This window comes from Trypanosoma rangeli (assembly GCF_003719475.1).
Source record: "Trypanosoma rangeli strain AM80 chromosome Unknown Tra_15.4_contig_00263, whole genome shotgun sequence".
Classification (NCBI taxonomy): domain Eukaryota; phylum Euglenozoa; class Kinetoplastea; order Trypanosomatida; family Trypanosomatidae; genus Trypanosoma; species Trypanosoma rangeli.
This window is the reverse complement of record NW_021706005.1, coordinates 2,055-18,270: the sequence shown is the minus strand read 5'-3', so window position 1 is coordinate 18,270 and position 16,216 is coordinate 2,055. Positions and strand designations below refer to the sequence as shown.

At 42.8% G+C, this 16,216-nt stretch overlaps 4 protein-coding genes and 1 pseudogene across 4 annotated transcripts in view, besides 1 other annotated feature; 2 read left to right on the top strand and 3 right to left on the bottom strand.

The window, feature by feature from the left end:
- Window positions 1–96: 96 nt before the first annotated feature.
- On the bottom strand, window positions 97–3,273 carry TraAM80_06860 (putative antigenic protein; the record flags this gene model as incomplete). The annotated part of the gene is made up of 1 exon (XM_029383683.1): window positions 97–3,273. One exon carries the CDS (start codon window positions 3,271–3,273, stop codon window positions 97–99), a length of 3,177 nt encoding a protein of 1,058 aa, XP_029236508.1.
- A 741-nt stretch (window positions 3,274–4,014) lies between these two features.
- On the bottom strand, window positions 4,015–5,314 carry TraAM80_06859 (hypothetical protein; annotated as a pseudogene).
- Window positions 5,315–5,965: 651 nt separating this feature from the next.
- TraAM80_06858 (viral A-type inclusion protein) lies at window positions 5,966–8,779 on the bottom strand (the record flags this gene model as incomplete). Its single annotated transcript, XM_029383682.1, has 1 exon — window positions 5,966–8,779. The coding sequence occupies one exon, from the start codon at window positions 8,777–8,779 to the stop codon at window positions 5,966–5,968; it is 2,814 nt and encodes a 937-aa protein (XP_029236507.1).
- An 833-nt stretch (window positions 8,780–9,612) lies between these two features.
- Window positions 9,613–15,363, top strand: TraAM80_06857 (ADP-ribosylation factor guanine nucleotide-exchange factor 1(brefeldin A-inhibited); the record flags this gene model as incomplete). Its single annotated transcript, XM_029383681.1, has 1 exon — window positions 9,613–15,363. One exon carries the CDS (start codon window positions 9,613–9,615, stop codon window positions 15,361–15,363), a length of 5,751 nt encoding a protein of 1,916 aa, XP_029236506.1.
- Window positions 15,364–15,659: 296 nt separating this feature from the next.
- Window positions 15,660–15,694: a sequence feature (A-rich).
- A 141-nt stretch (window positions 15,695–15,835) lies between these two features.
- TraAM80_06856 (protein phosphatase 2C) overlaps window positions 15,836–16,216 on the top strand; it is a gene marked incomplete at both ends in the record, with an annotated part of 447 nt that continues 66 nt past the window's right edge. Inside the window, one exon of the mRNA XM_029383680.1 lies at window positions 15,836–16,216. This exon is cut by the window's right edge and continues 66 nt beyond it. Within this exon, the coding sequence (XP_029236505.1) occupies window positions 15,836–16,216 (381 nt within the window).

Sequence of the window (16,216 nt, the reverse complement as noted above, 5' to 3'; positions counted from 1 at the left end):
CCTCACGCGTCCGTGCCGCACTGATCTCACCTTCGGCTGCACGCAGTTTCTGCGCAAGCGCGTCGGCCCTCGCCCTAGATGCTTCGCAGGTGTCCTTCAGCCGCTTCTCGGAGCGGCGCAACTCATCAACCTCCCTCTGCCTGCCTTTCCGCAGCGGCGGGCAACCTCCAACGCCTCCGCAGCACGCCGCGCCTCACCCAGCTGCGACTGCAACTCCTCATTGTGCAGCCGCAAGGCCTCGCGCTCCTGCGCTCCACGCCGCGCCTCCCTCAGCTGCGCCCGCAAATCATCATTGCGCCGCTGCAGCGCATCGACACTCCACTGTAAGCGGTGTCCTCCACTCGGTGTTGACTGGGGCCTCTTCATCCACCGCCGCGGCCCATCCCGCCCCCGCTGCATACCTGCCGCCTCGTGCTCGCAGGGGGTCTCACCCAGCACCGGCGTTCGAGCTGCTTCCTTATCCTTGCCCATTTGAAGCAGGATAGCGTGCTGACCATGTGTTTTGTTCGGGGCGTCTTTTTTTGTTGTGATTATTGCATTCTGCTGTCGGTTATTTGTATTGTTGATGTGTGTTGTTTCGTGTGGACTATGAAGCTGCGTTTTATCCATCGATTGTTGTTCAAGATTTATTTTTTCATGAGGTTGGTATGTTGCAATTGTATGTTTTGTTCTTACGCTGTGTTCTTCTTTTGCTGTTGTTAGAGTTTTTTCTAACTCGTTTGCGCCGTCGTATAAAGTTGCTGGAGCAGGAGTAGTATTTCCTGATATAGGTATTTCGAGCTGATGTTTCTCTTTTGGGCTTGTTAATATGTTTTTTTCTGTGGTTCGTTGGATGTAAATGTGTGGGTGACTCAATCGTTCAATATTATGTGGTTTTACTTCTTGTCTTTCCGTCTTGGGTTCTTGGAAGTGTTGTGGAAAATATGGTTCTTTTTGGCTCGAATACAACGCTTCGATGTGCGTTAAAAGACTGTTCTCACTATGTTCGACTTTTTGTACGTCAGCTTCATTGGCATTATACGTACTCACATATTCGTAACGTTCGACGTTTTTGTTGTTGTCAAGATTGCGCAGAGCACTTAATTCATTCTGAAGATGCTCAACCGTACGTCGTTGTTGTGCCAGTTGGCTTTGTGCATCAGCTTCCTTACTAGTGGCCTCGTCCAGAGTCGCTTGAAGCACGGCAATCTCGCGCTGCTTCTCCGCAACGTCGCGCTGGTACTCACTATTTCTAACTCTAAGCATTGCGAGCTCAGCCTGCAAGTTTTCCTCCGCCCGGCGAGAATCCTTTAACAGGGCCTGTAGATGTTCATTATGCCTAAGTAACTCATCCATTTCCCCGCGTTGCACGAAAGTAACAGGATTGTCCTGAGCAAGTGGTATTGTAGATAAAACGCTTTTTTGGCACCCCGTGTCACTGGAGGTACTCGTGCTTTCCTGTCTTTTCCAGAGGGATCTTGTCGAGTGAAATGTGCACAATGAGAGGAGGTGATCAATATCCTCCGAAGAACGATCCGCGCTGTGAGTCACGCGGAATTGGGCTTGAAGCTTTCCGTGCGAGCGTGTAATTGCAGAGACGCATTCTGCATGAGCCCCACAGCAGGCAGTCGCCTCACAAGTGAGTTCTCGCAAAAGTTTCTGGGGGCAGTTACCCAAAACAGCCTCCCAAGCATCACCGTCAATGGATATCGTATGATGCGTTGATATAGTAGGGGTAGTATACATCAATGACTCAGCTGACAGCGTGGTTACCACTGATTCAGGATGAGCGGCCTCAAGCCGTGCCTCAACCAGCTCTGCTTTGTGTGTGTTATTAAGATCCTTCAAAGCAGGAATTTCGTTCCTAAGCTCCTCGTTGTGAAGCAAGGTCTCCAATTCTTGCTGTATATATGAGCTCGCTTTTCCTTCCTTACATCCTTCAACTTTTAATTTCAGCGCACCGTTTAGTTCCTTCACCTTGTTGAGGTGTTCCTTCAGAGCTTTCTTGTCGATTTCAGGTTCCGCAATTACCCTTTCAAGAACCCTGATTGAGTGCAGCATCTCAGTAAGTGCACCCATGATTTCTTCTCTCCCAGTTTGTTGCTCCCCTCCCTGGACTCTTCGGATTTTTGTTTCAGATGACTCATTATCCATATCCCAATCACAAGGCTGCTGGAGAAGCCGCGAGTTGTCATTAGTTGGATTGGTTAATGGGCTCAAGCTGCCAATTTCAGAGGTCAGAAGTTTCACCGCTTTTTCTCCATCAGGTTTGAACTGTTTGTGTTCCTTCTCATGTTTCTCACGCAACGTCTGAAGCTCGCCGTGCGCATTAGGTGTGTGACATGGTTCGCTCGAAGAGAGAGCCTTCGTGGCGCCTGTATGATGTAATGCAACATATTCCAGTAGTTCTGGGCGGTGCATCGCAGCTATCCTTGAAATGGCGCAAGTAGTGGGAATGGGTGAAATTATACAAGAACGGAGAATCGTTTTTTCCTCCGTCAGTGGAGCCGAAGATGGTTGCTTTGAGCCGTTCTCAGAGCAACGTATGCGCCTCTGCAGCGCTTTAATCTGAGATAAGAGACACTCCTGCTGCTCGCGACTGCGCGAGTCTGACACAAAGGTAGGTGAGTCACATGTCTCAAAATAGTTTAGCTGCGTCAGGACCCAGAGGTGAAGTGGGCCTGCGGCCTGTGAAGCCTTATAAGCCGCTTTATTGCTGACTTCTCGGCTCCTACATCGTTGAAGAATCTCCAACCGGCGCTCCGCCGAAACCTTCGAGGAGTCAAACTCTGCAACAAGTGAAACAAATCCTGTCCGTTTAGTGACCGCCTTTACATAGGACCATGAATATGATTCCGGGCGAATCCCAAGGATTTCCATGACATCGTCCATTATGCATTTTACAGTGGGCGGGGGCTTCTGGTAAGACTGAACCTCCCGAAGACATGCAGCCTCAATACCCCTAACCTGAAGACGAGCGTGTTCAATTTGGTTCTGGAGAACAAACTCATGATCCTTCGCACTTTGCACGCGTAATCGCTGAAGCATTCCACATAGCTCACCTAGATATCTTCGGTCCATTTCAAGCTGCTCTTTTTCACCCACCCCAGGGTTTGCATATGAAACAGATACACGGGCAATGTATTCTGAAAGAAATGTCACATTTCCTGTTTCGTAGCACCACGAATTATCTTTCAAAACTTCAAAGGCGACCAAACTGCCCACAGAAATGACATCCATGGGGAGTTGGAGGGGCAGATTATCCCAACGCCGTGGGGCAGATTCAACAAGCATGTTTTTCTCTCTCACACACCCTCTTTTGTGGTTGTTGTTGTTCCTTTAATTTTGCGGCTTCACCAAAAAAGTAGTTTTGTGAAACGTTGTTTTTCCCCTTCTTAGGAATATTTCAGGCAACCTCCCTCTCCCACAGAAAAAAAAATGTCTCACAATGTATATATATATTCCAATAAACTGTTTTTCCTTTCAATATGTTGATGATATTAATGACTAGTAAGGCAATGGTAGCAAAAGCAAAATTTCACCCTTTAAAAAAAAATTGTTCCTTTTTACTGGCTTCAACCTACTTTTCTTCGCTGTGTATGTTGTGACTTCAAAACTATGCTGTTGCTACAGCAACAGCAACAATACTATGTGTGATGTGGTGAAATCGCTATTTTGTCACTCACCACAGCACTGCGCTGAGCCCACGACAATAAATAACATATACGACAGTAATCGGGGCAAAAGAAGAATACTGATTACATCTCAGTAGACCTTCACAAGCATCAAAAACAGTACATGTATACACACCAAAAACAATCCTTTAGACGTAAGGAAACAATACACACACATAGATGGACAGACAACTATATAAAGGTAGCATTTATCATCAGGGTGTAGTCAGACACCTTCATAACACCTACAAGTCCCGTTCAAATAGTACAATTCAATGATAGTTGTCACCCCGACACAATTCCCGTCCTTCAACTCTCTTGATTGACTCACTACTCCTATAAATTCAATAGGAGAAAGACTACGAAATTTTGTCAAGTACTTTTGCAGGATCTCAACCGGACACTGTTTTTCCGTCAATTCATTGGCGTGTTATTGAAGGCATTCTGTTGTTCTTGAATAATATGGGAATAGTAACTCATAATCAATGACAAGCAACTGGCAAACCAGTTCAAACCCCTTAAAAACACAGACCACATCTTTAATCCCTTGCTTGAGCTCAAACTCTTTTTGTTGCAATTACACATGCGCCTTTTTCATATCACCCATTATCGTAGGAAGCTCTTAAACTAAACACACATTCTCTTTCTTGATCAAGATCAGGTCTCTCTCCAAACGCTCAACTTCCAATTCCTTTTTATTAATGACTGTTTTTAGTATTTATTTTCAGTTGTTTCACTTCTTCCAGAACCCACTGATTTTGAGCCCTACAATGAGTTAGATCATCCACTAGCTTTACACAGCGGGCTCGGTTAAAAACAACTTCTTTTGCCTTATTTTTTGTTAACGAGTCATTAATAAAGCTAACAGCCTCTGTGTGTTATCACGTACATCGTGAAAGGTTGAGTCAATATTTTCAAACGCCATATATATATATTGATGACACTTAGGCATAAACCAGTGGAAGTTTCATGGACTACCTCTGTTCTCTGTAAGATCCATCTCAACAAAAACAACAAAAAATCGCCCTTAAATTTGTGACGCTGCGCCTTTGCCCTTTCAATACAGTTTACACAAAAATCGCTTTGTTATCTCAACTCAGTATTATCCGTAGAGTAGAATCTGAGCCGTTGATGGTCCAAAAAGGCAGCAAACCACTCTTGTAGTGCAGTAAAAATAAAAGACTGCAGTGTGTAACTCTCAAAAGAAAATAAAGGGCAAGCCACATATATTCATGCAAAATTATTCGATAACAACCTTCTTCCATAGACCCATTGTCAATATTACAACATGTTTCAACAAAGGAACTGCCCAAAAATATGTGGTTTGCCGTCCCCCAGCCATCAAAGATATCAGAATTTAATATAATCGCCATAAAAGTGATGTAGCCCAGTCCACAGGGCTCTGAAAATACTTTCAGATTACCAAGCTGAAACCGGTCTTTTTTTCCAAAATCGTAATTTGCGTCTTTGCCTACTGAAGACGCATGTATTCATGAACAACAGTGGAAGTACCAGAATAGCAAACATCGCATTTTTCGCGCTATTGTCAAAGTTTTGATTCCAAGCATTAAATAATAGCATCCACTTCAGTAATGTGACGGTGTTTAGTATCTCACAAAGAAATTTCAATACCTTCCGTGTACTTCACAACTTGTAAAAGTACTCCCATAAACGCCCACGACGCAGCCATAGCAAATGCCTTTGTCTTTTGACTATTAAAAACTACAATTCCTTCAAGAAAAGATATTGGATTCATTAATGTACATATGAGAGTGAAATCAAGCAAGCTAAAAAAAAAAGTCTGAAAAACAAAGAAGTAATAAATAACAGTAACGAAATAAGTAAAAATTAGTTGACATAATGGGCAAAAAGGTTTTCAAAAAAAAAAGCCTCTGCGTCATACACAGCCACACTGTAACAGGGGTTGTACGGACTTCCTCTAATACCAAAAGAACTTTTTCCCCTCACAATACCATATAGTTCTACAATCTTTTACCCTACTATTCCATACATTTACACAGCAAAAAAAAAAGGAATAAAAAAAACGCGCTCAGCGTTGACGCTCAAAAACATATTTGGCAAATTTTGTTTCTTTTCTTACATTACCCAGCACAAATACATAAACTCTTGGAACCCAGTTAAAATAAACTGTTCCTTGTAGGTGTTCCGCTCCTACATTTCGGTTTCTATTTTACCAAATCCAAACAAAATAAGCAATGAATACATAGGAAAAAAAAACAAGCAGCAAGCACACGCCCCCATAAAAAAAGGTAAAATAAAACGTAATGATAATAAAACTATGAAAGCGCTCTCTACGGAATGGTGTTTGCGGCCATCAAAACATCAACACAATGCAAATTTTCTGGGGAGCTTATTTCCATTCTTTTCAAAAGTTCATTGAATCGCAGTTTTTCGTCTTCAATCTCTGCTTCCGTAGGAACGGTCATTTTTCCAAAATCATCACTTTGCATGATAACCTCAACTTGAGCTGACCTTCGTGCATCCTTCGTCCCAGGATTTTGGGCCACGATAGCAAGACGTTGTCGAGGAACGCCCCTATATAAAGAAGCCATTGTGAAACAAGCATCACCAACATGGTATTCGCGTGAGCTGTTCTTCGCCTTGTAATAGACATGAAGCGTTATCACATCCTCATCGGGCTGAGCAAGGTAAAAAACAAATGTTTCATCAAACCGTATAACTGATGCCAATTCTTTGACAGACGTCTTGTACTTTTCCTTTACCGATTTTCCCTTTATAATGACATATCCAGGTTCAGTAATTGGCTTGCCATTTCTCATTACATCGGACAATTCAACAATTGTAACGGCAAGATGCGCTCCATCTGCAACCACAGCCCTTCTTCTTTCTTCAGACAATTGAGTAGATGGTTGAGAATAAGTCAAATGCTCCACCGAATGACGTCTTGCACTTCCTCGAGGTGTGCGAGAATTGCGTCCGCTTGAGGGCCGTCCTTGGCTTGCTGTCTTTTTCTCTTGAAGATTCACGAGTTGCTTCCACAGCCCGTCATTTGCCTCCCGCATTGTTGCCAACTGAGTATTTAATTCTTGAATTCGTTTATCTCTTGATTTTGAAATTCCACTTGGATCAGCTTCCTTCTCTACAATAGCCGCCTCAAGTTCCCTCATTCTTTGTTCAATTTCATTTTCCTTCGATATGCCCTCTTGTCTTCGCAAAAGATCTTTATCATTTTTAAACCGATTTTCCAACTCAACTAAACGGGCCTGAAGATCATTGATTTTGTCGTCCTTGAGCTTATTTTCATACTGCAAGCTATAAAGCTGCTCCGTAAGATGCTCTTTTCCAGCTTGGTACGGATGGACATCTTTTTGACATTGTTCTTCTCGAGGATCAAAATGTTGTGTATCTCTACGCAATTCATCTTCTTTTCCCCGTTGTTCAACACCTGCGATTGCAGCGACAAGTTCAGCGTTTTCATGACGTAATTTTTTGATTTTTCTCTTGGACTCATCTTCACTCGCCCATGCATCCTCAAGAGCACGCATCACCTCATCCACGCAGTCGAGCTTATCCTTTGTAAATTTATTGATCAGAACAGGATCCATTCCAACTTTCTTTCTCTGATATTGCTCATTTTCGTTTAATATGAAATCCTGTATCTCATGGAAGCGATCTGCAGGAGGTGCTTTTAACGAATTATGTTCTGAAAAACGTAATCGAGTGCCGTCACTTTTGCGCAAAAGCTCTTCAATTTGTGCCAGTTGGCCATTTTGGCGAGCCTCTTGAAAAGCAAGTTGTTCTGCATGGGAAGACTTTAAATCTGTAAGTTGCCGTTCATAATGCCGTAACGTCGCGCGTAGCTGTTCATTTTCTCTCAAAACATCATCACTTTCGAAATCTGAAACCTTTTCGCGTTTGGTTCCATGCTCAATGTCAGAAACCACGGACAACATAGTGTTTTTTTTGGCAGACGCGAGAAGCACTTCTAGTTCCTTTATACGAACCTCACGTTCACTTGAGCGATCTTCCATACGAGAACATTTGTCCTGAAGATTTTCAATTTCTTCTCGAAGTAACTCATTTTCTTTTGAAACCTCCATATTCTTTTGACTCAGATTATCATTAATCTCTTCAAGTGTTTTAATTCGGCTTGTATTCGTTTGTAGTTCCGTTTCAAGTTCACTGATACGCTCATCTTCGTCATCATTTGGGGCGCATCTCATAGGAAAACTTAATGGAACACGACTTATCCTACGTTCTCCTCTAAAAGCCGTGACTTCCTGTTTGAAAGAAGCCAACTGTTCCTGAAAAGCGTGATAAACGTCCTTATCTCCCTGATTATTATTATTCTTCAAGGAGTCAATTTCACATCGAAGAGCAGATTCAAGTCGACACCACTCCTTCTCTTTCGCTCGAAAGCGATCTTCAGCAAGACGCATTTTTTCCTCAAGCTCGGCGATATCCTCTTTCAGAAGAGCTTGTTGAAGCTGTTGTTCATTGCCGCGTTCCTTTATATCTCGGCATTCTCGCTGTTGCGTTGAACCATCAAACCGTTGAATGGACGCGAGTAATTCCTCATAATCTTGAATGTAACGCGTTCTTTCAGCTTCCCAAGCCTCCTTTACAAGTGCCCATTGGTGCTGCTCTTCCCTGAACCGATCCTCAATTTCAGTGTTTTTCTTCTTCAGGCTAAGGATTTGAGCATCCGCTTTTTCCTGTTCCTCGGTAAGGAATTTACACCTATGCTCAAGCTGGTGTTCTCTTTGAATAACTTTGTTATTTGAGGTACGAAGCTCATCAATATCCGATCGCAAATGGTTGTTTTCCTCAATTAATTTCATGGCCTCTGCACGTACCATTGTTCTGGCTTTTTTTTCAAGCTCACCTGACTTCAGCTTCAGCAATAAAGAATTATTCTCCTCTTCGAGAACTCTTGCGTTTCGATTCGCAAGAGATAGTTTGTCCTCAACATCACTAAGCTCTTTCAGCTGAGTCTTCAAATCCCGAATACGAACGTCTTGTTCATATTCTTTCAGTTCCTTTCTCGCAAGTTCCTCTTTGAGTTCCGTACACAGTGCAGTGAGCTCCTCTATTTTTTGCTTGTGTTCAATATTTTTCTGCTGCATCCATTCTGCAGACAACATCCTTGCTGGACTTTAAATTTTAAGTGCTTTCGCACCGTGCTCTTACGTCGCATGAAAAATAAGAAACAAAGAACAGATAAGTTGAAAGCCACCATGCAAGGTATACAAAAAATTTGCAGAAAAATATCGAGATGCAGGATCCAAAATAAAGAAGAGCAAAACTCCATCCAAAATACCAAAAAACGTTGTAAACAACAATTCATCCTCACAGAACACGTTTCCCACACTCCTGCCGACAGGGGGGGGGGGGAAGTGAAACTCAAACAACACAAATAAAAAAAAACCCGCGGAAGACGGAGCGCACCATTTTCCATATTTTAAAACACGCCAGACGCCACCCCCAAACACAAGAAAAGAAGTGACAACAGTGACGGCATCGCGTTTTGTAACCCTTTGAGCCCTTCGCGCCGCCCCCCGGACGGGAAAGCGCGTGGCGACCCGGCGCGCGGCGACTCGGCGCGGGGCCGCCGGGAGGGGGAGGAGAGGGCAGCGCCGCTGACTTTCGGCTATGCTTTTGGATTTTTTCTAGGGCGCCATGGGGCTGGTTGGTTGCGGTGGCGCCGCGCCGGGGGAAATATGTTTTTTTTTTATGTTTTTCTTCCTCGCTTGGGGTCGTATTGTTGCGCCCTCTTCGTCTAGTGTTGTGCTTCCTTGCCCCTGCCGTGGCGGAGTGTGCCGTTCCTTTTTGATGATGTACGCAGGGGGAAGGGGTGATGTGTGTTTTGTGCAGGGTCAATTATGTGACCACAATAGCCCTTTCGTTTTCTTTTGTTTTCGTTAATTTCTGATTGGTTTTCATACTTGCCTATTTTTTTTATTGTTAGCGCGACGCAATGTCGTGGAGGTATGAGGAAGTCACAGTTGCGTGTGGTAAGGCTTTAAGTGAGGAGCGAAACGGGCGAAGGCGCTTCTTACTTAATGTAATAGCAAAAGACCTTGCTGAATTAGGGTCCATTGTGGGGGAAAAAACCGGCCAAAAAGTACATGAAGCTAATGGAGAAGCTTCCCTACGGACCGATAACAATAATATAGGGTCAGAGGATAGCTTACTTAGTCGCGTGGGTTTTGTTACACAGTTGGTTCTTGTGGAAAATTGCGGGAGTCGTTTTTCAACCAAAGGATTAATAGCTCTACTGGAGTTTGCAGCTGTACTCCTTAATTCAGGGCTTATTCCTACCTCCCTGGTATGTGTACCTCCTGAAATAAGTATACCTGAGAGTGCATCCGGCCGCACAGGTGTTTTTTTTTCAAAACTTCTTGGCGGTGGGACATGCGCAACATGGCGTTCTGCGCAAAATGCTTCCGTTGAAAGTGCGACTGCAGAAACTGAAATAAAAAATGAAGCAGTAAATGTATTTACTGCCGTGGTTGAAGGAATATTAGTAATTGCACGACATATTCAGGGTAAGGACGTTAATGATCAACTCCTATTTACGTTGGTTACGGCTCTTCAAGCATCTGCAGTTCCTAGTTCTGGTCGTACAAGCTTATCTGAGAAACAACGTGATGACTACAATAATTATTTTCTTGCCGTTCGGGGAGGTGTGCTCTTACAGGTATTTAAGGAATTATTTGGAGTCGTTAAGAGAAACAACGTCATTTTTCCTCTGGTTGAAGAAGCAAAGTCGGCGTTAAACTGCATTGCAAAAACGTTGTCGAAAGCAATAGAATATGAGACCACAGAAGTAAGTAATGAAGAGGGTGCAGTAGACACCACAGCTGGCGGAGGATACCAAACAGATGCAGCTAGAATAATGGAGTACTGTTGTAGTTTAACAGGGTCCTCGGAGTCACCTTCCTGTTCTCCTCGAAATCAAGGAACTACTGTGGGGGTTATTGCTGTACCTAATGATACTTCTATAATGTTGCTTACAGCTCTTGGCATTATTCTTCATTTAACTGTAAATGGAGGGCCCACGTTTAGGAACTCAAAGACAATTCTCTCTGTCGTGAAATTTGCAGTTATTCCTTGTACCTTAACCACCGCGTTGTTGAAGGACTTGGGTGCGTTTAGGCTCTCAGTGAATGTTTTATTGACTTGCACAATGACTTTTGGACACTTAATGGTGAATGAAACTGAAACAATTTTCCGTCACTTGTTTTTCCGAGTATTGGAGTCCAAAACAAGCTCCTTAACGCAGAAGTCTATTGTTGTAGAAGCGTTTCGTCGTTATATTGAAGAGCCACAAAATCTGATAGCACTGTTTCTAAACTATGACTGTAATACTTCTTCCCAAAGTGTTTACGAGCAGATGATTGGGTATTTGGCTGCCTTATCAGTGCCTTTTGGTATGAAAAGGAATGATATAACAGATTGCAATGAAACACTCTCTGGAAGGATTGTGCTAGATATTTCAGTTCCGGAGCCACTTCAACGAAACGCATTAGAGACTCTTCTATTGGTTGTATATTCTAACCTTCAATGGATAGAACGATTTGAATGTGACCAAAACATTTCCATTGTCCATGCTTCAACTTTCAATAGTCAATCAGGAATACCAGAATTGCCTAAATCCTTGGATAAACGTGTTGAACATCAAGGAGAAATAGTTGTATCTGCTTCTGTTGAAAGTGGAAATGATCCGTTTGTTCATGCCCTTCGAGTAAAAGATGCTTTTCGGAAGTTCACGTATCTTATGAATGATGTAAAAGATTTCAAAGCTGCAATTGAGTTTTTAACTAAGGAACCTTTGTTGCTTCCAAGTCTAAGAGCGGAGGTGGGGGAGGATGAAACAAAATATAGTAAATATGTGAAAGTTGGGGAGCTGGCCCTTCGGAGTGGAATATTGAAGCATTCAGAAACGACATCAAATGGTCCTATAAAAACTTCTGAGAATCCGGAAGAAATATCCGTGTCTAACGCCGAATCGATTGCTCTTTTTTTAAAAGAGAAGGAAGACTATATTGACAAATTGGTACTTGGAGAATACTTTGCAAAAAGCTTTCGAGACCGGCAGAGTCGTATGATCTTTGTGAAGTGGATTGAACAGCATTCCTTTGCTGCTATGACACTTGATGCGGCACTTAGATTGTTTTTAGGGGGTTTTAAGCTTCTTGGCGAAGCTGAAGTTGTTGACAAAACGATGGAACTTTTTGCAGCACAGTATTGCAAGGAAAATCCTTCAGCTTTTCACTCCGCTAATACAGCCTTTATTTTGTCGTTCTCGATTTGCATGTTGAATACCGATGCCCATAGCCCGCATGTAAAAAACAAGATGACACTTGAAGAGTTTACACGTAATAATAAGGGCATTGATGAGGGAAATGATGTGGATCCAGATTTATTGAAGGGCATTTACGCGCGTATTGTAGGAAATGAAATTAAGCTTCGCCCCTCGAAGTTTGTATCAAGTGAAAAAAATATTGGAACCATCCTTGGTAAAACGTCTTCATCTAGTACCAGAATTTCTTCAGGTTTATTGGAGTCAATTCCTATTTTGAAACACTTTGCACCTGTTGCAAGAAGAATAACTGACACTGTTATGATACCTTTGGATGCTGCAGGAAATGCGCTTTTTAATACCCTGCGTCGAAAACAAGAGGAAATTTACCAAACTGAACTTCGTAGCGCCTTGAAAGATGTAATGGAAGCATTGGATACTGCCAATGCACTCAAGTCTAGCTATGTGGAAGCCACAAGAATTGAGAATGCGATACCAATGTGGGGGATAACAGTAGACTATGTGGTACGATGCCTTTTGTGCGCATTTGAAAATTTTTTCTCCACCGCGGAGAGTACCGTTATGCCTGCAGGCGTTCAAGGCTTCAATGATTCGACGCAACGATACATGGATGTGCCCGATAATAGGGAATATTTTGATCTTCTTCTTCGAGGTGTAGTTAATACTATTCGTGTATGCTGCGATTTTGGGAATATTTCTCATGCAGAGGATCTTATCGAGCGTCTTTTTTCTATTACTCAGCTTTCAAGCGTTGTGGTTCTTTCGCAGCAACCAATACCTTGTGTAAGCATTTCAAATGGAATTTCAAAACCAAGAATTGAATTATTAGCTACATTACTGAATTTGTTTCTTGTAAATGGTGCTTCATTAACCACAAGGGGTTGGCGCGTGGCGTATACTGGGGTTTCTCTCTTAGACCTGATTTCCAACGGATTGGAGGGGATTTGGAGAAGACAGTGCCGAAGGCCACTTTTAGGTGAAGTTGACAAACCTCCTCCAGATACTTGGTTTAAAAATTTAGAAGATGTTCCACCTTCTTTTGACAAAGGTTCGATTCGAAAACGCGCTACAATTTTGGAGGCTTTAAGATGCTTTTCTTCTGTTGATACGTGGCTAGAACGTTTATTCGATGCCACAAGGTATCCATCTCAAACACAGGCCTTTATGTCAAATGCACTGGTTTCTGTATGTGAGAATGAATTAAGGTCTGCACGTACATTTGCTCTTACAAAATTATTGGATTTTTTAACTGTTTGTGCTTCATTTAGTTCGCGAATGCAGTGGAGAGATTTATGGACCAATGCTAACAAAGTCTTCACTGTGGCTGGTACAATGGCATTCGACATTGCAAATTCTGCTTTGGGGGGATTACGGATTATCGCACTTAGTTACCTCATGCGTGAAGAGCTTTTGAATTATTCGTTTCAAAAAGAGGTTCTTATGCCGTTTGAATCTATTTTGATGGGTAATCAAGATGTCCATATTCGCCAAAAAGTAATTGAAGTGATATCTGAACTTGTAGAGTTTCGTACCAGTCGTTTGGCTAGTGGATGGAGTGTTGTATTTTCAATTTTGAGCCACTGTGCAATGATACCGGAAGTGGTTAAATCAGCCTGGGAGCTTTCTGAACGTGTCATTACCTTACATGTTGCTCTCATGAAAGATTGTTTCGGAAATCTGGTATTCTGTTTGACATCGTTTGCGTGTAATAAAGTGGATGAAGAGGTTGCACTATTAGGTATTTCGTACCTGAGGGCATGTGGTCATTGGCTTCAGTTTGGGTTAGAACCTCCTCCAGAAGACGTACGGAATGCTAGTGCTGTAGCTGAATGGTCCGGACGATTTAAGGACGCTGATAATGAAGCAAATGCAGCACAGTTTAATGTTGGGTTACCACGGGTTACGCTCTCGACGATTTCTATCACTTCACATCAAACGTTGGAAAAACCAAGAAGTCTTACAGCGAAAACAAATTATCATTTATGGATGTCACTATTGGAAGGAATGAGTCCAATTATATCACTTAATCTTTCTGTGAGAGTTAGGGCGCATGTCATATGCTCTCTTTGGGCTCTTATTGAACAGTATGCTGTAGCGTTTGCCACGAATATACAAGAATCTCTTTTTACTGAAATTTTAAGACCAGTTTTGTTTAACCTTCTTATGCATGTCCCAGTTGATCGGGAAACTGTTATCGATCCAGTGGATTATAAACTATTGGCATTACTGACTCTCAAAAGCATGTTTTTAGCTTGTCGTCATCATCCGCATCTGTTACACCTGGCCTGTAAAACATTTTTGACCATTTGCACGTCAGCTTTTTCATTGGAGCATGTCCAATCAGGTCTTATAGATGTGATATTGCGTATATGCGTGGATCTTGACCCACGTGGATTTGCTACCTGCCTGAATTCGTCTGAAGCAACATCCGAACTCTGGGTAAGCAGACTTCTACATGAACTCCTTCAGGTTGGTCACATTGATGTTATTCACTTTAAAAGAACTTCTGGATGGAATGAATTACATCATTCAATAGCCGCTACCACGCTTAGTATAAATTTTGATTCCAATATGGGAGATGAAGCGCGTACTAGGGTTATTGATACTGTTCTTACTGCCCTAATTGACGGTGTAGCTGTTCAACTTTCAGCCACAATGCATCGTTGCAGCTCACAAGAAGAAAAATTGCTGTGTTTTAGGGCGATGCGACGAACTTATCTAGTCATTGCCTTGTTTTCTTCGGCTGATTCCACTGGAAAAGTGTTTTCTCGGCTACTTACTGGAGTATCTTTTTCCTCCTCTTCGACAATTCCTGAGCAACAATTGCTTATTCCTTACATATGCGTGCTTATCGAGTTTGTGTTTGTTTTGCGTTCCGCTCCGCCCATACGTGAAGAAATTCAGGCATTACAAGAAGCCATTAACGTAATCTCTCAAACGATTCGAGAATCACGTGAGTTTTGTATTCGGAGCCAGTCCGAGTATATCAGCGCTCTAGAGAATGAAAAGGCAAAGGAGGGGACGGCAGGTGTTTTTAAAAAACAAAGAGGCCGATCATTTATCGACATATTTCGCTCTGGCAGAGCTCCTTTGTCTTGTCTTTCACAAGACGTTTCCCACACCGTTGCGGAGCGAGTTCTTAACGAATGGAGGTATCTGACACACACTCTTGGGTTAAGATATGCTTTCACCTTTGATGGTGTCACAGCAAATTGCATTACTGCTGACTGTCTGCACGACCTTATACTGTTATTCCCCAGTGAGTTGGAAGAAGAGCTAGTTGAGCCTTTCATTTGCAGTTGTTGGGAGGAACTTGATGTGGGGGTACCTCTCATGGGAGTTTCCGCTATATCGCAGACTCTTATTGTTCTTGAGCGAAAGAGGAGTCTACCACATGCGTAGTGGCTAAGGAAAAAATATGGCAATACGGCGCATGTTGGTCATTGAAAATGCACACTGTATGGCACGTGGAACGATGCGACTTTTTTTCTAATTCAACGTGTTTGAATTCTTCAAACTGTTTTTTCCCTGCAAAATTCGAGCCCTTTTCTTTGTGGTTTCTTCAAAAGACAGAATAGAAAAAAAGTTGATGCATATTTGATGTAACCTTTTCTTTTCTGCCCACCCTTTTTTGTCCTGTAAAAACTCTGTGTGCAGAAAAAAATGTACGATTGTGCCTCTTTTATTGTGTCGTGGCCTTTTTTTTTATCTTCTTTTTTTTCCTTTTTTTTTTCAGTGTACTTGACAGTTAATTGGCACAATTGTAGATATAACCAAAACAACAACAACTGGGCAAAACACCTCCGGTGTTACACAGTCACTATGGCGTATCTTTGAGTATGGGGCGACCTCAGAGCAGGGCACTCGAAAGACAATGGAAGACCAGCACGCCATGGTTTCAGAAACCATTCCTTTTTTTGCCGTGTATGACGGGCATGGTGGCACACAGTGCGCGGAGTTTCTTCGCGACAATTTGCACACATTAATTCTTAGTCACTCAGATGTCATGACGAATCCCGAGAAGGCGGTACGTGATGGGATAGCCAAGGCTGAGGCGGATTTTTTAACAAAATGTGCCAATGGTAAATGTGAGTCTGGCAGCACCTGCGCCGTCGCCATGATTGTGGATGACACGCTGGTGACTGGCAATGTTGGTGACACTGAGATAGTACTGTGCCGAGAGGGGTCTCCACTGGTGTTGTCAAAGAGCACAGCCTACATAGCAACGAGGCGGAGAGTGAGCGTGTCAAGGCCT